This window comes from Rhinopithecus roxellana, chromosome 15, assembly GCF_007565055.1.
Source record: "Rhinopithecus roxellana isolate Shanxi Qingling chromosome 15, ASM756505v1, whole genome shotgun sequence".
Taxonomy (NCBI): Eukaryota; Metazoa; Chordata; class Mammalia; order Primates; family Cercopithecidae; genus Rhinopithecus; species Rhinopithecus roxellana.
The window spans coordinates 79,365,575-79,391,894 of record NC_044563.1 but is presented as its reverse complement, the minus strand read 5'-3'; the positions used below and the strand labels follow the sequence as shown (position 1 = coordinate 79,391,894).

Genomic DNA, 26,320 nt, shown 5'->3' with positions numbered 1-26,320 from the left:
AATGAAATCATGTGTTTTCCAGCAACATGGATGGAACCAGAGACCATTATCCTCAGTGAAATAACTCAGAAACAGAAAGTCAAATATGGCATATTCTCACTTATAAGTGGGAGCTAAATAATGGGTATACATGGACATACAGAGTGGAATAAAAGACATCGGAGACTATGAAAAGTGAGAAGGGAAGGAGGGTGGGGGTTGAAAAACTACCTATTGGGTATGATGTTCACTATTTGGGCGATGTGTACACTAAAAAAAGCCCAGACTTCGCCCCTATGCATGCAATATGTGCATGTAAGAAACCTGCACTAGGCCGGGCGTGGTGGCTCACGCCTGTAATCCCAGCACTTTGGGAGGCTGAGGTGGGTGGATCACTTGAGGTCAGGAGTTTGAGACCACCCTGGCCAACATAGTGAAACCCTGGCTCTACTAAAAATCCAAAAATTAGCCGGGTGTGGTAGCACGTCCCTGTAATCCCAGATGCTCGGGAGGCTGAGGCAGGAGAATCGCTTGAACCGGGGAGGCGGAGGTTGCAGTGAGCCAAGATCGCACCACTGCACTTCAGCCTGGGAGACAGAGTGAGACACTGTCTCAAAAAAAAAAAAAAAAAAAAAAACACACACACACACACAAAAAGAAACCTGCACTTGTGCCCCCAAATATATAAAATTAAATTATCTAATTGAAAAAAGAAACAAATATCTATACTCTCCATTCTTCTCAGATATCTCATATTTGGTTAACAGTGTGGACAGGAACATGGGGAATAGTAACAATTTCCACATGCTATCTACCCAAAGGCATGTGCCCTAAACACCCTGAGATGTAGGTAGTCATAGGATGTCAAGGCTGGAAGTGAACTGAATGATTATCCAGGTCACCTTTATTTTAGAGATGAGGAAGTTGAGGTCCCCAAAGGAGAAGTTGCTTGCTCAAGATCACTTGGTTTGTTTGTGGCAGACTCGGTTTTCTTGCTTCCTGGTCCTGCATTCTGCCCAATATCCTGTAGCAGCTTACCTGGTTCAAGTCCTGTATAAGATCCCAAGCACAGGAACCAGGGACACAAGAGTTTGCTAGGATCTATCAATCCCTGAAATTTGCCCACATTTCAGAATGAGAGCTTTTCTATGTTGAAACACTTCTAAGACTTCCCCCTCCCAGTTTCTTCTGAGGCAACAGTTAACACTTACTCAGCACTTCATTTACTTCTCATCCACAGCCAAATGATAGCTATGATGACTGAAGTTCCCATTTTACAGATGAGAAAACTGAGGCACTTAGAGGTTACATAACTTGCCCAAGGTCACACAAGTAATTAGAGGAGCTGGGACTCAAACCCAGGCAGGCAGTCTAGTTATAGGGTCCAAGCTCTGATCTCCATTACATCCTAGAAGGAGGAGCCTGTTCCAGAAAGGGGAATGAAGACTAACCTGTACTAGTCGATTGACTTTTTTGCTACAATTTCACATTCCAGAGCCTCCTGTCTCTTCCATCCTTTCTCTGCATGCCCCTTCTTCCCTGCAGGAACTTCTTCGCAGATCCACAATGTGTGTCATCTACCCAACCTCATTATCCGGACCCCTGTCTCTCATCCTCCCACACCATCCATGTCACAGCTTGGCTGCCTACTGCCTTTCAAAGGATAACCAGTTGTCCAGTTTATAAACTCCAATTTGACTTTAATAAATTAAATTCCAAGCCATCACACAGCAATGGACATCATCATCATCATCTCCCGACACACAGAGGTGCAGCCTTGCGTGGCTCCATCATCACAGTCTTTAAATAAAGCCCCTAAAGCCATCTCTCTGGGGAAGGCTTCCCAGCAGGCTCCCGGCTCCCTCCTTCCCACAGAGCCACTGCTCACAGAGAAGGCATCAAGTACAAAAAACGGTAATAAAGGGGGAGGGAGGGATGAGGAGCAGGAAGGGAGGCAGAAAGGTGGGGAGTACCTGCCCCCCATCCCGGGCCGGCCCTGCTGTCTGTGAGCTGCCAACATTCTCGGAGGCAGACACTGGTGCTGGTCTGAGTGGGGACCTGAGGGAGGTGTGGGAGCCCCATCCTGAAGGGAATTACCCACCCTCCTGGGACAGAAAAGAAGGGTCACCTAGGAGAGATGCCCTCTATCATCTGTTCACGGAGGGTCCTAAGCCACACATATAAATAGAAAAGAGAATAAATAAGGGAGGAAGGGTCAGCTGAAGAGCTGAGCACCCTGGGACTCTACTCAGGGACCAGGCTCAGCAGGAGGCAAACGCTTCTGGGGAATGCCCACACATGCCAGACAGGGCCCTTCTCTCCCTCCCAGCCACCAGTCCCTCGTCTATGTCCTCGGCAACGGGCGCCCATCTCTCATGTGCTTCCCGTTCCAAATATCCTTCCAACCGGCCCCGTGGCCCAGGGTGGACAGGGCTTCCTAGAACCCAGAGGACTTTCCTGGCCCAGGCGCTGGAGATCCAGGAAGGGGTATGGAAGGGGAGGTGGGGAATGGGCTGAGAGAACTTGTGCCCTTTCCTAGCTCAGGAAGTGAGGAGGATCCTCAGAGCTGGGGGCTGGGGTTACCATTGGCCTTGGGTTTGGATTTGAAAGAAAAGCGCTTGATAAGGCGGCGAGAAAAGCTGCCAGCCTTCTTTCGGACACTGGGCGTGGCCGTTGCGTTGGAGAGGTCATCGTGTGATTGGCTCAGGCCAGCTTCCTTCTGTCGAGGCCTCCGGCGGAAGATGAGCTTAGTGCCGCTGCGCAGGAAACTCACTGCAGGGGAAGAGGGGAAACTAAGGCACAGAGGGGCACGGGGTGGGGTGAGACGGGGCAGAGACACGACCGAGAATGGAGGGATCGAGGATGTGGACAGGATCAGTCCCGTGGCCCAGAAGCCAGGCTTCCTCAGGAAAAAAAGCAGAAACATACTTCTCCAAAAGGCTTCGTGGAAAAAAAGAAAAAAGAAAACGAAAGCATAAACAAACATGTGCTTTATCCTTCCTGAGGCAAAAATCGTGGTACTTGTGGAGATCTGTGTTCACTCCTAACTCTGCCTGCAAAAGAGTTATCACGGGGTTGGCTGCTTTGTGAGGACAAACTGGGATTGGGCCTCTTTCCTATGGGAAGACAAAAGCTACCAGAAGGTACTCCCAAAAGCCTATAAATCATGAAGGGAAAGGTGGGTTGACACTGACTTGTTAACCGAATTCCAGGCTGTGAGCAGGAAGTGGTGCATCTAGAAACTTCAAAGAGGTAAATTCAGAATCAGTATAATGAGCAAGGTGCCCACCCAGCAGGCTTTGGAGGTAGAAACCTCATTATCTCAAGAAGTGATGCAGGCTTAAAAAATAGATCAATCCATGGCCGGGCGCGGTGGCTCAAGCCTGTAATCCCAGCACTTTGGGAGGCCGAGGCGGGTGGATCACGAGGTCAGGAGATCGAGACCCTCCTGGCTAACAAGGTGAAACCCCGTCTCTACTAAAAATACAAAAAACTAGCCGGGCGAGGTGGCGGGCGCCTGTAGTCCCAGCTACTCGGAGGCTGAGGCGGGAGAATGGCGGGAACCCGGGAGGCGGAGTTTGCAGTGAGCTGAGATCCGGCCACTGCACTCCAGCCTGGGCGACACAGCGAAACTCCGTCTCAAAAAAAAAAAAAAAATAGATCGATCCATGGTTGATAGTCTCACTGGTAGAGGAATGAAGATGTTTTAGGGTGAGCCTCTCAACTTTTAAAGTTAGAAGAACTACCACCACTGGTCACAGCCTGTCTTGCTGCCAGAGGACACTCCAAGGGTTGGCCTGGGGTAGGATTTCCTTTTTTTTTTTTTTTTTTTTTTTTGAGACGGAGTCTCGCTCTGTCGCCCAGGCTGGAGTGCAGTGACTGGATCTTGGCTCACTGCAAGCTCCGCCTCCCGGGTTTACGCCATTCTCCTGCCTCAGCCTCCCGAGTAGCTGGGACTACAGGCGCCCGCCACCTCGCCCGGCTAGTTTTTTTGTATTTTTTAGTAGAGACGGGGTTTCACTGGGTTAGCCAGGATGGTCTCGATCTCCTGACCTCGTGATCCACCCGTCTCGGCCTCCCAAAGTGCTGGGATTACAGGCTTGAGCCACCGCGCCCGGCCAACCTGGGGCAGGATTTCTTATACTCATGGGGGAGAGGGTGCAGAATGAAAGGGAAGAATTTTTTTTTTTTTTTTTGAGACAGAGTCTCACTTTGTCACCCAGGCTGGAGTGCAGTGTCATGATCTCGGCTCACTGCAACCTCCGCCCCACCGCTTCAAGCAATTCTCCTGCCTCAGCCTCCCGGGTAGCTGGGAATACAGGCGCCTGCAACCAAGCCTGGCTAATTTTTGTATTTTTAGTAGAGACGGGGTTTCCCCATGTTGGCCAGGCTGGTCTTGACCTCTTGACCTCGTGATCCACCCACTTTGGCCTCCCAAAGTGCTAGGATTACAGGCATGAGCCACCGCGCCCGACCACGGAAAAAAATTTTTTTTTTTTGAGACAGGGTCTCACTCTGTCACCCAGGCTGGAGTGCAATGGCACAATCATGGCTCACTGCCTCAACCTCCTTGAACCTCAACCTCCCAGGCTCAAGGAATCCTCCCACCTCAGCCCCCTGAGTAGATGAGATTACAGGTGCGTGCCACTATACCAGGGCAATTTATTGTATTTTTAGTAGAGACGAGGTCTTGCCATGTTGCCCAGGCTAGTCTTGAACTCCTGTACTCAGGTAATCCACCTGCCTCGGCCTCCCAAAGTGCCGGCGTGAGCCACTACGCCCTGCCTGGGAATAAATTTTTATAATTTTTTTTTTAAAGGGCAGGAAAACTGGCACTTAGACTCAGGAAGAAAGAACAATGGAGGTAAAGGGAAATAATTTGGCATCCCTTCCTATCACAAGCATGTCAAATCTAGGCCAGGAACCAAGGCACCAAGTTCCCTCCTCTAGGCTAGCTTGGCTGAACTAGGCTGGGAACTCCAGCTGTCTCTTAGGGGAGAAGAGAAGGCACCCTGTATAAAAGAAGAGATGAGGGGCACCCTGCCAATGTCCCCCTACCTTTGTGATCCTTGAGGCTGCGGGTCTCCAGGGCACCAGTGGACCCCGTTTCCGACTCAACGTCATCCACAGATGGCCTCTCAGAAATATCCGAACGGGTTGTCTCATCTGCTTCCTGGACACTTGTGGGACTAGAGAGGGCATCTAGGGGTCCTGGAGACATGGCTGGTGGGTCTGAGGGAGGTGAAGAGGGACCTCCGCTGGTCCCTGCATCATCCTGCATTGAGGCTTCCAGGGATGCTGCATAGCCCAGGGATAGTGCCAACTCGTCCTGAGCAATGGGCACCTGGCAGGAGGGACGAGTTTAAATGGGCAGGAGTACCGACTCATTAGGGCTTTCTCCCCATCCCAGCTCCTCTCCCTGGAGCCCTGTTACCTTGGAAACACCGGAGATGATGAGAGTGCTGCGCTTGGTGGGTGTCTTCTTGGCCGCCCGCCCGCTGGGCTCTGTCAGCTGGCGAATCGCTGTCTCTGCTACAGGGTCCAAGCCGTTGGAAAGGTGGCTGTCCCCTGCTGGGGGTGCAAAGGATGGATAACCTGACTTCTCCCTGGCTCTTTCTTGGATTGGAACTCAGAGTACTTTTTAATGCTGGGGCACCAGGGCCAACCCACACTCATGCACCCCATTCCCCACTCACGGCTGCTGCTATGGGAGGCATTGCTGGGGCCACTGCTCTCACTCAGCACAGTCGTTGTCTTCTCGGTCACCTCCACCTTGGACGGGGAGCGGGAGGGGGAGTCTGGTGGGTGGGGGAGGGTCAGTGAGCTGGGAGGTGCTTCAGAGTGGCCCCCACCCCTACTGTCTTTGTTGAGATGCAGACTTTGGGTGACTCAGAGGGCAAGAATGATTGAGGGGTGGTTAATCACAAGGGTGATTAAGAAGATGCCGTGGGGACTAAAAGACACCCCAGGAGCTAATGGGAGTGTAGGAAAGTGCCACAGGGCCTGCTGAGGGTGTGGGGAGATGCTATGAAAATATGGAGGGGGGACAGTGGGGGTACTGGGGTCCCCTGAGGTTGGGGCAATTCCATGGGGGCCCCTATAATGGCCGAAGTACCATGGGGGCCCAATGAGTGGGGCAGAAATGCCACAGAGGCCTCTGGGTTTGCTGGAGGAACCCAGGGGGTACTGGAGGGCTGAGGGTAGCAGGATGGACAATTATAGTCAGCTAGGGCTAAGGACACCTGTGAAAAGCCAGAGGGGAAGCTGGAAGGTGGGAGTGCAACAGTCCTGTGTGAGGAGGGGCACGAGGATCCAGAAGGGTGGCAGAGTGAGAGGAATTCCTGGGGAAATTGCAGAAGAGAAAGTTTGAAAGAGACAAAGATTGGGAGGAAGATGTGGTAGGACTGGAATAGAATGTCTGAAAACAGGGGGAGTTGGAATTAAGGCTTTCTCTCCTCTTTCACTGTCCCGCCTTGGGTCTGCAGTCCCAGGCCCCTGGTTAGAGCTGGGCTCCCAGGCTCCTTCTCTTTACCTAATTTGCCATCTATACGGGGCCGGGACTGGACGGTGGTGACTGTGGTGACAATGGTGCCATCGGGCATGATGGTCCGGTCAAGCTCAATCTTCTTGGTAGGTGTGATGCTGGGGCGTGGAGTGGAGGAGGTGGGAGTACCCAGGTTCCGGGGAGAGCCCTCCTCGTACTGAAGCTGCCCAGGGGTGGGAGAGAGAAGAGGCAGAGCCTCAGAGACTGCCCATCCCCTGTGTCCTCCTACTCCCCCAGGGGTCAGCTTCTTACCTCCACTGCCATGGTGGCTGCTGGTCCCAGGGCTTTCCCTGGCCCTGGGGTGAGTGGGCACACCTGTCTTCGAGAAAGTGGTCTGGAGGGGGAGCCCACAGGCAGTGTGGCCTGGCCTAGGAGTTCGGCTGGGAAAAGGGATGGCACTGTGAGCTGGGCCCACGGCCAGGCTCCACTCTGCACCCACCCAGGGGTGCCCCTCCCGCCCCTCACTCACTGTCTCCACAGCTGCTGCTCCTCAGCACTTTGAGGGTCAGCTCCCGGCTCTGGGGGCCCAGATCCCTGTGGGACAAGAGGAGATGGGGCAGGAAGGGGAAGATTAGCAAGCTGAAGCCACACTTGAGTGGATCACAGGCCAGAGGCAGAGCGCTGTGTACATAAATAAAACGGCACAAATGCTCCAATCCCAAATTCTCTCTCATCCCAAGAGAAAGGGACAGGGCCTGAGTGGGAACCATGCTCCTTAGCTGTGCATTCAAATCCTCCCTGGCCCTGCTCCTCCTGTCTTGCCAGTCTCTCAGTTGCAAGCCACCCTCTTTCATTTGCTCCAGCTCTTCCCTCTGCTGAGAATACTTTCACACTCTGATGAAATCCTACTCTTGCTCTAAAGTGTGGTTTAAATGCCATCTCCTCCATGAAGCCTACTCTGATCTTTATTCCCTCATGGGAATTAATCTCCCCCCGACCTAGGCACTGCAATGGCACATTATATAAACCTCAACTGGAGCGGTTACACCATCTTCTTTGTTTACACCCGTCTCTGCCTCAAGCGTGTCATTGACCCAGGGGTGGGGGTCAAGTCTGTATCCCTAAGACCCACGCCAGGACCTGGCATACAATAGGGGCTCACACCAAAGGCTACTGAAAACAAGAGCTGATTCCTGCAAGGGCTGTGCTGGAAAGGTTTGATCCTTTCTGCTCTGGAGCATGGGGTCAGGGCAGAGTTACTCCTTACAGTGCCAGGTCTTCTGTCCACTCCACCTCGGGTCCAGCCCTTGCGGGCTTGGTCCACTTCTGCTGCATGGGGTTATCAAGTTCAGCTACACAGCACAGTTCCTCGGTGCCTGGGAGGAACCAGAAGTTAGAAGATGCTCAGATCAAAGATGGGAAGTCACTGCAGAATAAAGAGGCTGTACCCTTGGCAGAGGGGCAGAGAGCACCTGCAACCAGCCATAGCCTTGGCAGTCCCACAGCCACTGCTAGCTCTCACCTTCCAGCTCATTTCCCAAGTGAGATGCCCGAAGCTGCCGTAGGAATAACCGGGTAGGTCTGGGAATGGCTGGCTGAGCCTGGGGCAACATGGGTGGCTTCTCACTGGGTACCTAAGAACAGAAGAAGGTCCAAAAAGCAAGAATCCTGACATAGCACGCTGGGAACAAGGTGCATGCAAATCTTTTGCTTTGGGTGCCAACTCACCAGGCCTCCTGGGGCAGAGCACGCCCTGAGGTTGACCATCATGGCTGGCTGGGTGCTGACTATGGCATCCTTGATCAGTTCCTCAATTGTGGAGAGCTCTACTTGTTCCTCACCTCTCTGCAGAGAGGAGAAGGGAACAACAAGGAGGTGGATCCCCCACCTCTGCCTCCCTCCCTGTTCTGCCTCTTCTCTGCCACCCCTGCCTCCTTACCTCCCTGGCCTGCAGCTTGGGAAGCACCGTTAGGCTGAGATCTGGGCGATCAGTGAAGGCCCATGATATGAGCAGCCCCTCACCAGGGATTTCCTCCAGGTTGACTTCCAACTATGGACAGGAACAAAGTGACTGGACTGACTTGCCCCATTTCCCCCAAGGACTCCTAATTCCTGAGGATCCTCCCTTCCTGAATTCCATCCCAGAGAGGAAACAAATGGAAGAAGCCGAGCCAATGGAACCGCCCCCTGCCCAACTCAGTTTCCCACATCCCCTTCTACCTGTGTTGGTGGCAGTGTCAGAGTGACGTGGTAGGTCTCCATGGAGACGGCAGCGGGGGACTGCTGGGTCACAGAGACTGGGAACCGCACCTCCTCAGCAAAGAGCTGGCAACGCAGCACCTGAGACCCGCGAGGTGGGTCAGATGTGGGTCAGGTGCTTGCCCTACTTTGTCCTGCCCTATAATAGTTCAGCAGACCCCTCCCCACTTCCATTTTCCTAGAGACTTCATGTTTTCAGGATCATAACTCCCTAAAAGAATCAGATAAACGCCAAAGACTCCTCTCCCCAGAAAAATGCAGATAAACACACATCCAACATTTTGCGCATAACTTCAATGGGATTCTCAGACTTCCTGAAGTCAATCCTTAGATCCATAAGGCATTCACAGACTCCAGGTTAAGAACCTCTGGACTAAAGGGAGCCCTTGGGATCAGTCCTTTTTGGACCCCAAAGACAGCAGTGTCCATCAGACCCTTACCATGGTATGCTCAGATTGGTCTACGCAGGTCACATGACTGATGCTGGCTCTGGGTGGGAGTTGGGGCACCTCCTCAAAGGCGATTTGGATGGAGCTCTGAAGGAGTAATGTGGGCACAGGATCAGGTTTCTGGAGCTGCCCCCCACAGGGCTGGCCTGCTCAGTTGCTGGCTGGACTCTGCCATTGCAGAGGCCTCAGCTGCAGGCTGGCTTCTGGCCCCTCCTTGGCTCAGGGCTTTAGGACAGGAGGTAGTCCCCTCAAAGCCTGCCTCTCCAGGGACCTGTAGCTGCTAGGAGTCACTGAGCAATGGGGCGTTAGTCCACCTCAGAGGCTAGATCACCTTGAGCTGAAGACCCTGGTTTCCTCCTGGAATACCAGGAGCTTCCTTCTTCTTCTCGCCACCATCCCTTTCATCCCCTACCCTACACCTAAAAAAGGTGTACATAGAAAAAAGTTAAGGTGCTGGTTGCCACCTATATATAATAGCTGGGCAGAGAGGGAAAGGGCTAAGCCACGGGTAAAGGTGGTAGAGCCACCTTGTCCAAGATAAGAGCTGGAGAAATGAAGCTAAGCCTTCTTCCAAACAAATAGGATGTGGAGGCTCAAGAATATGATGCTTCATATTCTTGGAGATGAAGACTAGCATGGCCTTGGGGATCTGTACCGGGGGACTGGGAAAAGATACAAGCTCAGAGGACTCAAGAGTCCAGGGGCCTGGCTAATTCCTCAGGGCAGATAGCAGGAAGGTATTAGAGAGCAGAAAGCTGCTTAGATCTCAAAAGAGCTGCTCCCTAATTCTTCCACAGTAATGGAAGCAACCTACCGCAGCCCCACCTGGATGGAGAGCAGTGCGGACACAGAATTGAGGAAGGAGCACAGAATTGGCTGGCAACTCTTCCTTGGGTCTTGAGATGGAAGAAACAAATCCACAGGGTTCATTTGCCTGGCAAACCAGGGGAAGCCAACTCCTTTGCTCTGGTAGCTGTCTCATTCAAAGGCTAGGCCAAGGAAGATGGGGAGATAGATGCTTGAAACCTCAATCTCCCCACCCTCTGCAAGGGAGGCCAATGTCCAGCTGAGTCAGCTATCCTAGGGAGTTGCTTCTGACCAAAGGACAAGGTACAGGGAGAGTTGGATGAAGAGGTGGGTGCAAGGTATTAACTGACAGATGCCATCTGGCTTTCAGCCCGCCAGCTGGACAGAGGAAACAGAGCAATTTCTTGTGGCCATTTCTGTTTCCAGGCATCTGGGGAACTAGTAAGGTAAAGCCTCCAAATTCACAGTGACTGGAAAAAGAGAACCCTCTGAGCAAGGAGCTGATGGACTGTGAGAGCAAGGAGAGATTGCTGGGCCAGGATGGGAGGGAGCTCCAGAAAAGAGAGACTTCTACCTCCCACCTTATCTCCGTCTCATGACCACGCTTCCTGCCCCACTTCCTGGGAGGCCAGATGCCCATGGTGCAATGGGAGGAAGTAGGCTGGACTGGTTTGTGACTGACCCTCAAGGGGCAGCTGCAAGCTCATCTACTGGTAAGGGCACTGTCAATCTGCTCTCCACCTGAACACTCCCCCACCCCCCCAACGAACCACAGGCCAGCATGGAAGATGTGTTTGACTGTAGCAGTGAAATTACTGTGGGGTAGGGGAGTGATTCAGGTTCCTTGGGGATCTGCCTGACCACACCAGGGATTTGGGGCATGAAATGTTAAATGGGTGTGGTGGCATGAGAAGCAGGCAAATTCCTTCTGCAGGTGCACCTGTCTCCCACGCCCCAACACAACCAGCACCCAGGCAAGGCGGAAGTGCCCTCAAGCACAGGGATTAGCGTTGCTATGAGAACAGCAACTTGTGCATGGGTTTGGAGCCAGAGTACCTTGCCCACAGAAATGGAGGTCTGGGAACCCAGTTGGATTTCTACAACCACCAGCCTTAGCGGTACCCTTTTCTCTGATCCGGGAGGGGAAGAGAAGCCATAGGGTTCCCCCGTTAATGCCCACCCCCAACTGGCCTCCTAGCATGAGCAGTCAGTCCCTCCCCTGGAAGGAAAGGCTGAAGGGACCACCCAAGCGCTTGGTCCAACTCACCCCGTTCCTGCAGGCCTGCTCGTTCAGCGCTCGCACCCAAGCCCGCTGCCAGTTCTCCCGGAAAGACTTGAAGGCGAAGAGTGACGCCAGGAGGCCCCGGACTCCTGGTTCCTCGGCGGCGCCAGCCCGAGTCGCCCGCAGCCGCAGCAGCGAGCGCCACACGCCGAGCTCCCGCAGGGAACCCGCGGGTTCCCCGGCTAAGGCGGGTCCCGGGCCCCGGTCCCCGCGGGCCCGCGCCAGCCACAAGCCCCGGGCATATTGCAGCAGCCAGGCGAACACCGTGAGCAGCGAGGCTGCGAAGAGGATCAGCAGGGCCACCCAGCCCACGTCCCGCTGCCCCCAGCCCAGATCCATGCTCTGCGCGGGCTCCGGTCCCGGTCCCGGCTGAGGCTCAGCCGCTACCCCGGGGGAGCATGGCCCGGGCTGGCCGCGGGGCGGGGGCGGGCTCCCCCGGGGCTGGGCGCGCAGGGTCGGGGGCTCTCCGCGGTTAAGTGCCCAGGACTAGTGTGTGCCACAGAGCGAGGAGAGGAGGTCCTCCGGGGTCGCGACGCCGGGGTCTCTGTCTCCGTGGTCCGGGTCCCTTCTACCTTGGTCAGCAGTCGGACCCTAGTTAGTCGCCGGTCAGTGCCCGACTCCTCCCACCGCTCGGGCCCCGCCGGACCCGGTAGAGGACTGGTCTGCAAAGACCCTGGGGCTCGCGGGCCGGCACCGGCTCCGGGAGGGCTGCGTGCGCAGAGCTGACACTGACAACACGGCCGGCGCCCCGCCCCCACCCGCCCTTAAAGGAGCCGCACCCGCGCCGGGCGGGGCCACGACAGCCTGGCGCTACCTCGCTGGAGGAGGGCGGGAGGGCAAGCAGCCAGCGGAGGAGGTTCCGGGGTTGAAAATAGGCGGGATCTTTGATCACCTCGCCCCATCTTGCAATCGCGGTGCTCCCACACTCAGCTCAAGGCAAGAGTAACTTCACTTACCTAAGATCCTGCCTTTGCTTTCCCCTGTGCTTGTTAGATTTCCACAGGTCGGACGCCTGTGAGGTTAAGAAGGAGGTGACCCCTGTGGAAATCACCGCCCCTTTCTCCCAACACCCTCAGACTCAGCGACTTCTAGCTTCCCATTTCCTGGGGGAAGCGAGGCCCAGGGTAAGAAGGTGCAGAACATCACTCCCAGATAGAAGTGTCTGGCAGAGGTTCAGCTGATGTCAACAGAGAGAAAGCAGAACCTTAAGCTGGGAGAGGTTGCGAGTAGAACGCCGAATTTTGAGTTCCCCCCACCATCATCACCCTCCTTCCTCTTGGAGCTTGGACCCAGAAATAGCCCCATTAACCTACTTGCCCGTGTAGGTTTGTTCTGGAGATTCCCAAGCCCAGGCTGTGTGTCTGTTTTTAAAAATAATATATTTCCATAGTAACAGCTCCTGCCTATGGAGCACGTGCAGAGGGGGTGGTAATGACAGGGGAGCTGGCAATGTAGCACTGGACTGAATAGATTCAGCCACAAGACCTTGCCACTCCAAGTATGTGATATCCCAACAAGCTCCCAAGAAATGGTGCTGTAGGTACACTGCCCAACCTCTGGCCTCAGGAGCCATCTTTTCCTAGACTCAATGAGTTGATTCAACCTCTACAGGACTGGGGCTCATCAATGCTTGCTGAGGACAGGGGAAGGAAATACCTGCAAAAGGATTCAAAGGAATCCTGTGGGAATTAACGTTCTCCCAAGAGCCCCTTCTTCATACATGTGGGAAGGTCTTTGGCACACAGTCCCTTTCTTAAAGAGGTAGGATGGAAAGGTGTTAAGTATCTTTCTCGCAAACCCAAATAGTTGTCTGAGGAACGAGCACAGGAAAATAAGAGAATAAACAATGCCTTCTAAAGTGTGAGGTTGCAGGGCTAGGTAGAACCTGACAGGTCAGCAACAGGTTTGTCTGAGCCAGAGGAGGTGGTGGGGTAGGCTGGGGGTCCCTGGATTTCCCTGTAAGGAATGATGGGGAGAGGTGGGGATGAATGAAGTAACCTCCTGTGGCCTGCCCATGTACTGTCACTGGACTGCCAAATCAGTGGAGATTCCTAGAGTCTGGGTTTCTAATCTCAAAGGGAGGAGAAGGCATGAAATCAAGGGAGGAGAGAACTCAGGGTCAGAACCCAGGGATGCAGGAGGAAGCTGTCAGTGGGGAGAGCAGTTAGGGTTTAGGGGAGCAGGTTATGCAGGAAGTTGTCCAGGTAGGAGGTTTCCCTATGAAGACCCTCTTTCCCCAAGAATCCTTCAGGAACCCTCAGAACCCCAGTGATCTCCATTCTCCGACTTCTTTGATTTATTCCCTTAACTTCTCCACTGAGTGCTTGGTCCTATGCTGCCAGATGCTGCTTCACAATTCAGTCTTACATGAGTCTCCCTAGTTAGTCCTCCCTCTTTTTTTTCCTTTTTTTTTTCTTTTTTTGAGACAGAGTCACTGTTGCCCAGACTGGTGTGCAGTGGCGAGATCTTAGCTCACTGCAACCTCCACCTCCTAGGTTCGAGTGATTCTCCTGCCTCAGCCTCCCAAGTAGTTGGGACTACAGGCATGCGCCATCATGCCTGGCTAATTTTTGTTATTTTTAGTAGAGACAGGGTTTCACCATGTTGGCCAGGCTGATCTCGAACTCCTGACCTCAGGTGATCCTCCCGCCACTGCACCCAGCCTAGCCCTCCCTCTTTCATCCATTACTTGGACATCTAGCACTTACTTCATTCTGCTTTAGAGTCTAGCTGATTGTTTATATGTCTGCTTTTTCCATTCATCAGGAAGCTGCCTAGGGGTGGGAACCATGTCTTAGTCATCTCTCTTCCCTCAAATTCAACCAAGATGCTCTAAATATGCTGAGGTAGACTCCTTGGGGACAAGCAACTACAATTATATCAGTTTGTATCCTCCACCGTACTGAAGAGCTTCCTATGCACATAGTAGGGATTAACAAACTTTGTAATTTTAAGAAGTCTAGCCGGGCATGGTGGCTCACGCCTGTAATCCCAGCACTTTGGGAGGCTGAGGCGGGCGAATCACGAGGTCAGGAGATCGAGACCATCCTGGCTAACATGGTGAAACCCCGTCTCTACTAAAAATACAAAAATTAGCCAGGCGTGTTGGCGGGTGCCTGTAGTCCCAGCTACTAGGGAGGCTGAGGCAGGAGAATGGTGTGAACCTGGGAGGCGGAGGTTGCAGTGAGCTGAGATGGCGCCATTGCACTCCAGCTTGGGCTACTCCGTCTCAAAAAAAAAAGGGGGTCTAACAGAAGAGAATTTCTATGCCATTTCTGTCTTTTGAAATATCATTCATGCCATACCAGTGGAATGGGAAATCCTGGGGCTTGCTTTTAATTAACAACTTTTTTTCCAGACTAAGAGAGGAGAGGTGGGAGGAAAAGGAAAAAGAGTGATTCAGCTGTCTGGACAGAGCCACAGATAGAGTCCTGCAAGTGTCACAGCCCCAGACTATACAGAGGGGTCTCATTGTCTTTGTGGCACTATGAAACATTTTTGGGACAGGCTTTGTCTAGCAATCAGATTTAGTGGATTGACCTTGCTCATTGGGAGCCACTCAGGGCTACTTAGAAGAGATGTGCATCTCAAACACTGTCTGCTCAGTCCAGGGCCACTGACAAGTCAGCTGGTCTCTGAATTCTAGGGCCTGCTTCAGCATTCAGGAAAATGCTTTGAACTTTTACCAGGAAAGGCACACAACTTCAAGTGAAGCCAAAAATCATGTGTTTGTTTCTCCTTCTGATTAGTCTGATAATCAACTGGGCCTTTACCATCATGGGAACAAAAATACTCAGATTATCTGACAAGCATCTTAGTAACCATTTTCTGATGGTAACTTGTATATGTGGATGATGAATCCTTAGTATCTCTTGTCTTTGATTATGTCCTCCCGCCCTCCCCAGGAGGGTGATGGTAGGGAGGGCTAATGATCTCTGGAGAAGAAAGAGACAAAGCTTCCCAATACCAGGCTGGGAAGGAAGATTTATTAGGATTGGCCTCCTAATAAAAAAGGAAATAGATACAGACTGGCTCTCAGACCTCCAGGGAGTCTCAGTATACTCATCATCAACAGGATAACTGAATGCTGCCTCCTCTGGGATCCCACAAGCTCATCCTTTCCACCTGCTTCTGGCGTCTCACTGTCGCCGCCTGTGAAAGGTCCTTCTGCTCTTATAATCTACTGAAATGATACTTCTGTTCCTCAAGACCACTTACTGTGGTCACAACTGATTGCTCCCTCCATATGCACCTCAGTGCTTCTTTCAGACTCAGCCTCATTACGTGTGATGATGCCTGCCTTGTACACAGATGTCTGTGTTTTTAGCCCCATGGGGACACCCTGTGGAAGAGAAAACACTTGCCTCCTGGGAGTTTCTAGTTCAAGAGGGGCACACGTGCATACACACAACACACACACAGAAAAATAATAGCAGTGGGATAAGTACTGAAAATCTGGTGGAATACTAGCAAGTAAATTATGAGAATTTATGTATTTTATACATATCTGGGTTTTTGTTGTTAATTAGAGCCATTTTCAAGTAGAAAAGCCATTTCACATCTGAGTTTGTTTGTTTGCTTGTTTTGAGACAGAGTTTCCCTATGTTGCCCAGGCTGGGGTGCAGTGGCATGATTTCGGCTCACTGCAACCTCCATATCCCGGGTTCAAGCGATCCTTCTGCCTCAGCCTCCTGAGTAGCTGGGATTACGGGCATGTGCCACCACGCCCGGCTAATTTTTGTATTTTCAGCAGAGATGGGGTTTCACCGTGTTGGCCAGGCTGGTCTTGAACTCCTGACCTCAAGTGAGCCACCCACCTTCACCTCCCAAAGTGCTGGGATTACAGATGTGAGCCACCAGGCCCGGCCTCACATTTGATTTTGAGGGAAAAAAGGAACTATCTTCAGCTTAAAAAGAGTCAATATGACCCTGACTCCTGGAACATGCCATAGAGGGAAGAGTGGACAAAGTGCTAGGCTATTGGAGTCCTTTCCCTAACTCACTGGTGGTGACTTCCTCTCTGACGAATGGAAATCATTTACCACCTAAGAGACTGTGGGGGAATGAAAGGTAATAAAGATGCTGGTGGCCGGGCACGGTGGCTCAAGCCTGTAATCCCTGCACTTTGGGAGGCCGAGACAGGCGGATCACGAGGTCGGCAGATCGAGATCATCCTGGCTAACACGGTGAAACCCCCATCTCCACTAAAACATACAAAAAAAAAACTAGGCGGGCGAGGTGGCGGACGCCTGTAGTCCCAGCTACTCAGGAGGCTGAGGCAGGAGAACGGCGTAAACCCGGGAGGTGGAGCTTGCAGTGAGCTGAGATCCGGCCACTGCACTCCAGCCTGGGCGACAGAGCGAGACTCTGTCCCCCCCCCAAAAAAGATGCTGGTGAACTGGCTGGGCGTGGTGGCTCAGGCCTGTAATCCCAGCATTTTGGGAGGCCGAGGCGGGCAGATCGCCTGAGGTCAAGAGTTCGAGACCAGCCTGACCAAAATGGAGAAACCCCCGTCTCTACTAAAAATACAAAATTAGCCGGGCGTGGTGGCGCATGCCTGTAATCCCAGCTACTCGGGAGGCTGAGGCAGGAGAATCGCTTGACCCTGGGAGGTGGAGGTTGCAGTGAGCCGAGATCGCGTCATTGCACTCCAGCCTGGCCAACAAGAGCGAAACTCCATCTCAAAAAGAAAAACAAAAAAACAAAACAGCTGGCTAATTGTTGTTTGTAGGGGAACAGGCCAAGCAAAATGCACAGCGACCTGCAGGAGGCCAAGCAAAATGCACAGTGACCTACAGGAAGAAACCTGACTGGGAGTTCCTCAGACTCACAGGAAGTCAGTTGCGGGTCTGATTCCTCTGTCCTCCTTAGCTCTTTTCAAAGCCTCAGCCTGGAAATCTCCGTCTCCTCCTTGTGGGCGCTAAATACAATGGATCCTGGGCCAAGCTGAAGTCCCGAGTTAAATCCAAGACCTGAGGGTACTCCCAATCCCTGAGTGAAGTGCTGCGCTGGGTTGCCGGGCAACTAACTGCTACAGCTGGTGCAGAAGGTGGGTGGGATGCTGAGAAAAAAATACAAGGATCGAGGACAAGAAAAACAGAGTGGGAGGGGCTTTTCAAGGATCTACGCTTCAGAATTTACACCATCCTTCCAAATCGTAGCTGCGTTTCCGGGAACTGAGTTGTGTTTACCTTGGCTTCTGACTATGTTGGCAACAGGTTTCCTGCAAGGAACAGGCGCGGCTCTACACCATCGTCCCTCCTCCCCACACCCCCTGCCTTTCAATAGCCATTTTCCTGAAGCCGGAGGCATCCCAGATTAAGGGCAAGGTACGGGCCCTTTAAACTTGACCTACGGAAGCGGACTGAGCTAAAACTGACGTGCAACCGGAATGTGAGCTGTATCAGACACGTGGTACAAGGAGGCATTCATCTTGGAACCGGGCAACTGGCATTTCCGCTCTGGGTAGTACATCTTTAAAATAATGTTAGGGAAGTATCCGTTCTTGGCTGCTTTTCTTTAATTGCGTTTCCAATACTCTCTCGGTGATTCTACTCTCGAACATAGGATGAAATTTAGAATCACACTTCTTTTTCACCCCCCCCCCCCCCCACCTCTAGTGCCCATATTAAAAATGGCGGCTGCCGCCTTCCGCAGTGATAGTTGTTCAGCGAACAAAATCCGGGCGGAAACAGTAGGTAGGCTGGTTCAGCGGGGCAGAACCTGGGTTGCCTTACAGAGGTTCTTTGAGGTCCCGAGGGCGGCTCAAGTCAGAGTTGTTGGGTTTTACTCAGATTGGTGTGGGAAGAGCCTGCCTGTGGGGAGCGGCCACTCCATACTGCTGAGGCCTCAGGACTGCTGCTCAGCTTGCCAGTTACCTGAAGAGGCGGCGGAGCCGGGCCCCTGACCGGTCACCATGTGGGCCTTCTCGGAATTGCCCATGCCGCTGCTGGTCAATTTGATCGTCTCGTTGCTGGGATTTGTGGCCACAGTCACCCTCATCCCAGCCTTCCGGGGCCACTTCATTGCTGCGCGCCTCTGTGGTCAGGACCTCAACAAAACCAGCCGACAACAGATGTGAGCAGCGGCACACGGGTCCGGGCAGGGGGCAAGGGCTAAGGAAGGAGTGGCTAGGGCAGGGGCGGGGACCGGGGTGCTTGACCACACGTGAAGACTCAGAACTAACCCAGGCAGCCTGGAACTCGGAGAGGTGATGAGCAGAACTTATTCGCATTGGGGAAAGGATGGGTAGAGAACCTTGGGTATATCAGGGACTTGGGTATATCAGTGGTGCTTTCCTCCCTCCGCCCCCCTCACCACTTCCCAAAATAAAAAACCAGGAATGAGAAGACCACTTTGGGTTATTGTAACACCTGCACTAGTGAGTGACCACGCCCCCTTTCCTCTTCCCCCTCGCCCCCTTGCTGCTGGGCCACAGCCCAGAATCCCAGGGAGTGATCAGCGGTGCTGTTTTCCTTATCATCCTCTTCTGCTTCATCCCTTTCCCCTTCCTGAACTGCTTTGTGAAGGAGCAGTGTAAGGCATTCCCCCACCATGAAGTAAGTGGGTTCGCGGGGGTGGTTACCTGTGGCTGGGACCTGGGAGGCACCGAGAGAATTGGTGTTATTTGGGCTTGTGGGGAGGGGTTAAGAAATAATAAGAAAAGACAAGAATTCTTAAAAGGTGAAATGGGAGCAGGCTTGAGTCATGGACCTGCCCAAGCCTCCCCCAGTTTGTGGCCCTGATAGGTGCCCTCCTTGCCATCTGCTGCATGATCTTCCTGGGCTTTGCGGATGATGTACTGAATCTGCGCTGGCGCCATAAGCTGCTGCTACCCACAGCTGCCTCACTACCTCTCCTCATGGTCTATTTCACCAACTTTGGCAACACGACCATTGTGGTGCCGAAGCCCTTCCGCCCAATTCTTGGCCTGCATCTGGACTTGGGTAGGTAGTCCTGCCACTGCTGCTCTTATGGCACCTACTTCAGGGCACCTTTCCTGGTGCTTCACATTCTCCTCCAAGTGTTCCTTTTCTGTCTCTGTGTCTTCCCAGATCCTTTCTGGTAGCCCTTCATCCTATCCTCTGTCCTCACCACTTTTCTAAATCCTCCTCCCCTAGGTGGCACTACTTTTCCTACCATCTCTCCCTTCAGGAATCCTGTACTATGTCTACATGGGGCTGCTGGCAGTGTTCTGTACCAATGCCATCAATATCCTAGCAGGAATTAATGGCCTAGAGGCTGGCCAGTCACTAGTCATTTCTGCTTCCATCATTGTCTTCAACCTGGTAGAGTTGGAAGGTAGGTGGGATTGGGGGTGGGGAGAGAGAAGTCTGAATGTTAAAGGTGTGGCCTGATATATGACTTTGGGAAATTCAGGGGAAAAAAACAATATGCGTAGTAATTATAGAAGATAAGGGCGGCTACTTACTTTGCAAATAATGCAGATTTATTGAAAGTGAGAAAGAAAAATAGCAGCCCTGTCATTTATAGCTGGATTGGCACTAATAGCTAGGCCATGATCTTCTCCCATTGAATATAAACAGTTTCACAGAACCTCATCATTACACAGGGTCATTCTGTGACCATGATGGAGGAAGACCAAAACTAGACCCCTCCCTCTATAATCCTGTTTGAGCACAGATAAAACCACAAAAACACTGAGCAACCCACAAAATGGCCAAGATCCTCTCTCTCCGTTAACATGAGCCATGAGCGACTGCTGTTGCTTTCCAATAACAACTCAGTTCCTACCACCTTTTTTTTTGTTGTTTTGAGACAGGGTCTCCCTCTGTCACCCAGGCTGGAAAGCAGTGGCACGATCTTAGCTCACTGCATCCTCTGACTCAAACGATTCTCCTGCCCCAGCCTCCCAGGTAGCTGGGGCTACAGGCGTGCGCCACCACACCTGGCAAATTTTTGTATTTTTTGTAGAGACAGGGTTTCACCACGTTGCCTAGGCTGGTCTTGAACTCCTGGGCCGAAGTGATCTGTCAGCCTTGGCCTCCCAAAGTGCTGGGATGACACTCTTGAGCCACTGCGGCCAGCCAGTTCCTACCACTTCTTAGATAAACATTAAAATGCTTGATCATAGAATTATTGTTGTTTTCTTTTCTTTTTTTTTTTTTTTTTTTCGAGACAGAGTTTCACTCTTGCCCAGGCTGGAGTGCAATGGTGCGATCTCGGCTCACTGCAACCTCCGCCTCCCAGGTTCAAGTGATTCTCCTGCCTCAGCCTCCCTAGTAGCTGGGATTACAGGCATGTGCCACCACGCCCAGCTAGTTTTGTATTTTTAGTAGAGACAGGGTTTCTCCATGTTAGTCAAGCTGGTCTCAAACTCCAGACCTCAGGTGATCCCGCCTCGGCCTCCCAAAGTGCTGGGATTACAGGTGTGAGCCACCGCACCCAGCCATGAATTACACCTGCTTTCTTTTTTTTTTGAGATGGAGTCTGGTTCTGTTGCCCTGCTTTCTAACAGTACCCAGTCCAGAGCAAAACTCTACTTTCTTTTACCCTCTCCCAAAATATCCAAAACTATAAGCCCCTCCTAACACTCTCTTACTGAGACATTCCGTGGTTCCCAATGGTGTGTGGTTTCTGAAGTCTCCCTTTTTACAAGTCATTAAACCTAGCTTCGAACTATAGATGTGTTTCTAGTGGTCTTTGGCTGATGGACATCAACAAGTGTTTATTAAAGCTAAGTACTTTTTAAACATGATCGTATTTAAATCTTGTAATGGTTTTATGTGGCACATGTTATAATCAGCCCTGTTTTACAGATGAGTAAACAGACTTAGAGAAGTTAAATGTGTCATGATCAAGATCAAGGTCACAAAGCTAAGAAGTAAAGTTGGTGTCCAAACTGACATCAGAATGGGCTAAACCAAATTTAAGACAGTAACTAGTTTGGAAGGCTGCATGAAAGAGGTGGAATATTGGGAATTGCCTTGGGTGACATAAAAGGGGTATTGAGTTCTTGAAAGTGACTTGGGTGAGGTGGATGATACAGCTGTAAACAGAACTTAGACAAAAATAGGACCAAGGTATGCAGAAGAAGTGGGTATTAATTCTCCCTTCTTTCTTCCTTGCTTCCAAAGGTGATTGTCGGGATGATCATGTCTTTTCCCTCTACTTCATGATACCCTTTTTTTTCACCACTTTGGGATTGCTGTACCACAACTGGTAAGTAGGCCTATGGATAAGGGGAAAAGAGGAAAACTACCCGAACACATGGCAAAGATGGCCCTTATCATAACCCACCTTGTGGTGGAGAGGTTAAACCTGTGCATACCTCTATGGAGTTTTTTGTGTCTTCAGTTGGTCGTATTCTGAAATTTCTCCCTACCCAGCAGTAGTTGGGGATGAGTGCGTGGAGGCCCCAGGAATAGATGAATTCAGGGCCTTGGATTCTGCAGAGTTGCTGCACAACTGGAGTCTCCTCTAAGTCAGAACTAGGGTCAGGGCTAGTCCAGTGCCCATAGGGTGTGATGTGAGAGAAAGGATGGGTAATGCCTGTTGCCACTGGCTCGGATCCTCTCCCCCACACAGGTACCCATCACGGGTGTTTGTGGGAGATACCTTCTGTTACTTTGCTGGCATGACCTTTGCCGTGGTGGGCATCTTGGGACACTTCAGCAAGACCATGCTACTATTCTTCATGCCCCAGGTGTTCAACTTCCTCTACTCACTGCCTCAGCTCCTGCATATCATCCCCTGCCCTCGCCACCGCATACCCAGGTAGCTGTTTTGGGGCTTGAAATGGACATCATAGCCTTTTCACTTGGGATATCTAATGCCAGCCTATACATTTGCTGTGCAAAGGGAGTGGGCCCAAAGAAGGGCTATTTCCATGTGAGTAACCCTTTATAACTTCCAAGCACATTTATTTGCATCATCTGATACTCACAGTGGTTCTGATAACAGCAAGCAGCAGAGCCAGAAATAGATCTCAGGTTGACTCCACATTCAGTGCTCTTCTATTGATTAGCCACAGGGAGGAGGGTTCAAATAGTGTGGCCCAGTCACATGAAGCTGTCTTCCCCCCACAGACTCAATATCAAGACAGGCAAACTGGAGATGAGCTATTCCAAGTTCAAGACCAAGAGCCTCTCTTTCTTGGGCACCTTTATTTTAAAGGTAACAGGGTAACAAGGAGGTAAGGCCCTAGGCTACCATCCTGACCTTGAGGAATGGGGAACCTAGGCCTACATCAGATCCAAGGGGAACTTGGAAGCATTAAATAGATCCACATTCCTAAAGCATAGGTATTAGCTGAGGTTCTCTTCACCTCTGGTCCCTCCAGGTGGCAGAGAGCCTCCGGCTGGTGACAGTACACCAAAGTGAGACTGGGGATGGTGAATTCACTGAATGTAACAACATGACCCTCATCAACTTGCTACTTAAAATCTTCGGGCCCATACATGAGAGAAACCTCACATTGCTCCTGCTGCTGCTGCAGGTGAGGATGGGGACTGGGTTTATACCTCCTTGTTTCCCTTTCTCCGTGATTCTTACTCCAGTCCATTTCTCCTTGCAGATCCTGGGCAGTGCCTTCACCTTCTCCATTCGATATCAGCTCGTTCGACTCTTCTATGATGTCTGAGTCCCTGGATCATTGTCCTTTACCTCACAGTCTCTAGGATTCCTGACTCAGGCTGACCTCTCTCTGGTCCCAGACTGCCTCCTTGCCCAGGCCTCTCTCACTCTTCATACTCCTCCAGATTTTGTTCTCAGCATTTTCTTTTCCCTGTGATCATTGGCATCCTGGGCGTTTCTTGCCCCCTACTGTCTACTGATTGGATTTTACTTATGACTTTCTGCAACTTGCTACTCTCCCTCTCCATCCTGTCTTTGCAGCGTCACAGGGTGGGATACAGCAGTTTTTTTTGCAGTTATCCACAGTCACATTTCAGAGTCCTGACTCTCAAGGAACTACTGGTTTTTGGGATAGAACTTGGGCCAGGGCTAGGGACACAGGCTCCACAGTGACCTGTTATTTGATTGTAAATTAAGTGTTCTGATTAGTAAGAAGTAAGCAGGGGGCCACATGCTCTCAATGGAGACAATAAAGTGTTGTCTTTTTCTTATTGTTCCTGTAGGTATATTTCCTATATGGGCATTTTTGGGTGGATTGGGAGGGTAGGTGGGGGTACTTCCTCCAACAGGATGCCTATCTCTCTGCCCCACCAGACCCCGCCTAACAAGAAGTGAACAGAACTGAGACCAAACAGAACATATTGAATAAACATTTAAATCCTGGGCCGGGCGCGGTGGCTCAAGCCTGTAATCCCAGCACTTTGGGAGGCCGAGACGGGTGGATCACGAGGTCAGGAGATCGAGACCATCCTGGTCTACACGGTGAAACCCCGTCTCTACTAAAAAAAATACAAAAAACTAGCCGGGCGAGATGGCGGGCGCCTGTAGTCCCAGCTACTCGGGAGGCTGAGGCAGGAGAATGGCGTAAACCCGGGAGGCGGAGCTTGCAGTGAGCTGAGATCCGGCCACTGCACTCCAGCCTGGGCTACAGAGCGAGACGCCGTCTCAAAAAAAAAAAAAAAAAAAAAAAAAAAAATCCTGATACTTCAGGTGGCATGGAGGGCCACAAAATTGAAGATATCCTGTTTCCTGGCATGGGGTCAAACTTTCAGAGACACTGGGTACAGTGGCTCATGCCTGTAATCCCAGCACTAAATTTAGGAGGCCAAGGCAGGAGGATTGCCTGAGCCCAGGAATTCAAGACAGCCTGGGCAACAAAACGAGACTCCGTCTCTACAAAAATAAAATAATTAGCCCACTGTGGTGGAGCATTTGTAGTACCATCTACTCGGGAGGTTGAGCAGGAAGGATCCCTTGAGCCCAGGAGTCCGAGGCTGCAGTGAGCTGAGATCACACCACTGCACTCCAGCCTGGGTGACAGCGAGCAAGACCCGGTCTATTAAAAACAAGAAAGCAAAGAAAGAAAAAGAAAACTTTAAGGGGTCTAATTTCTTCCCTTTTCCATTCTCCCTTTGTCAGGTAGGAGAAGGGAGTGTGGAGTGACCGGACCTAGAAAGGGTAGCTATAGTATTGACCCCTTTCCTTTAAAAATCCTACGCCAGCACAGATTTCCCAGACGCTCTCTAGGTGGCCTCAGACTCCACCCCTTTTGTCTTCCGGTTCTGCTTTTCGACTGTAGTGTTTAAATCTCGCGCGCTTTACAAGGATTGGCTACATCAGCGGGTGTTTGGCCGTCTGCGTGCTACCCCTCCTCCTCGCCTTTTCTCCCCGGGCAAAAGGTTTTCAAATTCGACCAATCAGCGAGCGCGCTCCCTCAGCCGAGGCGCGACACCCAAGGGTTAACCGCAACCAACCGGAGGCGGGTATTGGAGAAAAGAGCCAATCAGGAGGGCGCAGAGGTGTGTCCTGGGGGCTTATAAATCGGCCTCACGGCGCGCGCGCGACAGCAGTTACACTGCGGCGGGCTTCTGTTGTGGTGTCTGCCTCTGAACCGTTGTACTTCACCGGTCTACCTCGCTAGCATGTCGGGCCGCGGCAAGACTGGCGGCAAGGCCCGCGCCAAGGCCAAGTCGCGCTCGTCGCGCGCCGGCCTCCAGTTCCCAGTGGGCCGTGTACACCGGCTGCTGCGGAAGGGCCACTACGCCGAGCGCGTTGGCGCCGGCGCGCCCGTGTACCTGGCGGCAGTGCTGGAGTACCTCACCGCTGAGATCCTGGAGCTGGCGGGCAATGCGGCCCGCGACAACAAGAAGACGCGAATCATCCCCCGCCACCTGCAGCTGGCCATCCGCAACGACGAGGAGCTCAACAAGCTGCTGGGCGGCGTGACGATCGCCCAGGGAGGCGTCCTGCCCAACATCCAGGCCGTGCTGTTGCCCAAGAAGACCAGCGCCACCGTGGGGCCGAAGGCGCCCTCGGGCGGCAAGAAGGCCACCCAGGCCTCCCAGGAGTACTAAGAGGGCCCGCGCCGCGGCCGGCCGCCAGGCCTCCCCATGCCACCACAAAGGCCCTTTTAAGGGCCACCACCGCCCTCATGGAAAGAGCTGAGCCACTTCAGACTGCGGGGCAAGCGGGCCGCGGCTCCCGGCTCCTTTCCCCTCCCATCGCCCGCCTTTGCCGCCCGGCCTCGAGTCCCCGCCCGCCCCCCTCCTGGCCTGCCGCGTCGGCCTCGGGCCCTGCCCCATCCGCCGGCCGCCCTCCGGTAGGGCTCCAGCCCTCTGGACGCGGCTTGGGCACTCTTCGGGGACCGCCGTGGCGCGGAGGACCCGAGCCTGCCGGGGGAGGCCGGCGGCGCCGCACCTGCCCGCCGCGGCGCTCGTGACTCAGCCAGCTGCCCCATCCTGAGTCGCTAAGGGGCTGCGGGGAGGCCGCAGCACCTTCTGGAAGACTTAGCCTTCCGCTCTGACGCAGGGCCGAGGTGGGCAGTCCAGGCCGAGAGGCTGGCGGCCCTGAAGGTGAGTGAGGCCCTCGGCAGCTGCAGCCGGGGTGTCTGGTACTCCCCCGGCGTGGTGCTTAGTCCAGGACTTTCAGACGTGGCCGCTGGCCTGGAGGCTTTGGTGGGAGAGACACGATCGCTGATTTCGGTCTGGCGCCCCCTCTGCGGCCGGGACCCAGGCCTTTCACATCAGATCTCCCTCCATCTTCATTCATAGGTCTGCGCTGGGGCCGGGACGAAGCACTTAGTAACAGGCACATCTTCCTCCCGAGTGACTGCCGCCTACGAGGACATTTAGGGGAGGGCAAAGGCCTGCAGTTTGGCTTCACGGCTGGCTATGTGGACAGCAAGAGTCGTTTTCGCGGAAGCCGACTGGCCGCCAAGCCTGTCGGGCCTCCCCATTTCCCTTCCAGCAAACTCAACTCGGCAATCCAAGCACCTAGATACCAGCACAAGTCGGTTAATCCCTGTCTGGACTGAGCCTCCGTTGGCTTCCGAACTGGAATTTTGCAGCTAACGCTTCCAAGACTAGAACCTTAGGCATTGGGGAGTTTTAGATGAACTAATTTTATTAAAGGATTGTTTTTTTAAAAATGGAACATTTGTTTTCATTTTGCAAGAGAGTTGTAGGA

General features: G+C 52.6%; 3 protein-coding genes across 9 annotated transcripts; 2 read left to right on the top strand and 1 right to left on the bottom strand.

Moving 5' to 3' along the window:
- Positions 1-1,655: 1,655 nt before the first annotated feature.
- On the bottom strand, positions 1,656-12,477 carry C2CD2L (C2CD2 like). 2 transcript variants are annotated; one of them, XM_010356960.2, is made up of 14 exons: positions 11,246-12,477; positions 9,163-9,258; positions 8,684-8,803; positions 8,403-8,513; positions 8,192-8,308; positions 7,986-8,097; positions 7,731-7,839; positions 6,993-7,057; positions 6,776-6,903; positions 6,512-6,686; positions 5,676-5,777; positions 5,414-5,550; positions 5,038-5,323; positions 1,656-2,751 (listed from the first exon to the last, which is right to left on the bottom strand). In XM_010356960.2, the coding sequence occupies exons 1-14, from the start codon at positions 11,597-11,599 to the stop codon at positions 2,540-2,542; spliced, it is 2,124 nt and encodes a 707-aa protein (XP_010355262.2). In that variant the 5' UTR covers positions 11,600-12,477; the 3' UTR covers positions 1,656-2,539. The 2 variants fall into 2 exon arrangements, with proteins under 2 accessions (XP_010355262.2, XP_010355263.2); XM_010356961.2 differs by having other exon boundaries at positions 1,663-2,751; positions 5,414-5,547; positions 11,246-12,475.
- A 4,643-nt stretch (positions 12,478-17,120) lies between these two features.
- DPAGT1 (dolichyl-phosphate N-acetylglucosaminephosphotransferase 1) lies at positions 17,121-23,351 on the top strand. Of its 6 annotated transcripts, none has more exons than XM_030917539.1 (9): positions 17,121-17,725; positions 18,055-18,337; positions 18,699-18,819; positions 18,993-19,206; positions 19,415-19,561; positions 21,358-21,442; positions 21,809-21,997; positions 22,309-22,396; positions 22,563-23,351. In XM_030917539.1, exons 2-9 carry the CDS (start codon positions 18,177-18,179, stop codon positions 22,860-22,862), a joined length of 1,305 nt encoding a protein of 434 aa, XP_030773399.1. In that variant the 5' UTR covers positions 17,121-17,725; positions 18,055-18,176; the 3' UTR covers positions 22,863-23,351. The 6 variants fall into 6 exon arrangements, with proteins under 6 accessions (XP_030773399.1, XP_030773401.1, XP_010355258.1 ...); XM_010356956.2 differs by lacking the exon at positions 17,121-17,725 and having other exon boundaries at positions 17,749-18,337; positions 22,563-22,718; positions 22,797-23,351; XM_030917540.1 differs by lacking the exon at positions 17,121-17,725 and adding an exon at positions 17,879-17,958.
- A 697-nt stretch (positions 23,352-24,048) lies between these two features.
- On the top strand, positions 24,049-26,282 carry LOC104657206 (histone H2AX). The gene is made up of 2 exons (XM_010356954.2): positions 24,049-25,707; positions 25,906-26,282. Exon 1 carries the CDS (start codon positions 24,778-24,780, stop codon positions 25,207-25,209), a length of 432 nt encoding a protein of 143 aa, XP_010355256.1. The 5' UTR covers positions 24,049-24,777; the 3' UTR covers positions 25,210-25,707; positions 25,906-26,282.
- The last annotated feature ends 38 nt before the right edge of the window (positions 26,283-26,320 follow it).

Excerpts from the sequence above, each read along its gene's own strand:
- DPAGT1 (XM_030917539.1), top strand. The coding sequence starts at position 18,177 with ATGTGGGCCTTCTCGGAATTGCCCATGCCGCTGCTGGTCAATTTGATC. Across the intron at positions 18,338-18,698 it reads AAAACCAGCCGACAACAGAT|CCCAGAATCCCAGGGAGTGA; the intron begins GTGAGCAGCGGC and ends GCTGGGCCACAG. Across the intron at positions 22,397-22,562 it reads TGGGCACCTTTATTTTAAAG|GTGGCAGAGAGCCTCCGGCT; the intron begins GTAACAGGGTAA and ends TGGTCCCTCCAG.
- LOC104657206 (XM_010356954.2), top strand. The coding sequence starts at position 24,778 with ATGTCGGGCCGCGGCAAGACTGGCGGCAAGGCCCGCGCCAAGGCCAAG.
- C2CD2L (XM_010356960.2), bottom strand. The coding sequence starts at position 11,599 with ATGGATCTGGGCTGGGGGCAGCGGGACGTGGGCTGGGTGGCCCTGCTG. Across the intron at positions 8,804-9,162 it reads ACCAATCTGAGCATACCATG|GTGCTGCGTTGCCAGCTCTT; the intron begins GTAAGGGTCTGA and ends CGCGGGTCTCAG. Across the intron at positions 8,514-8,683 it reads TGACACTGCCACCAACACAG|TTGGAAGTCAACCTGGAGGA; the intron begins GTAGAAGGGGAT and ends TCCTGTCCATAG.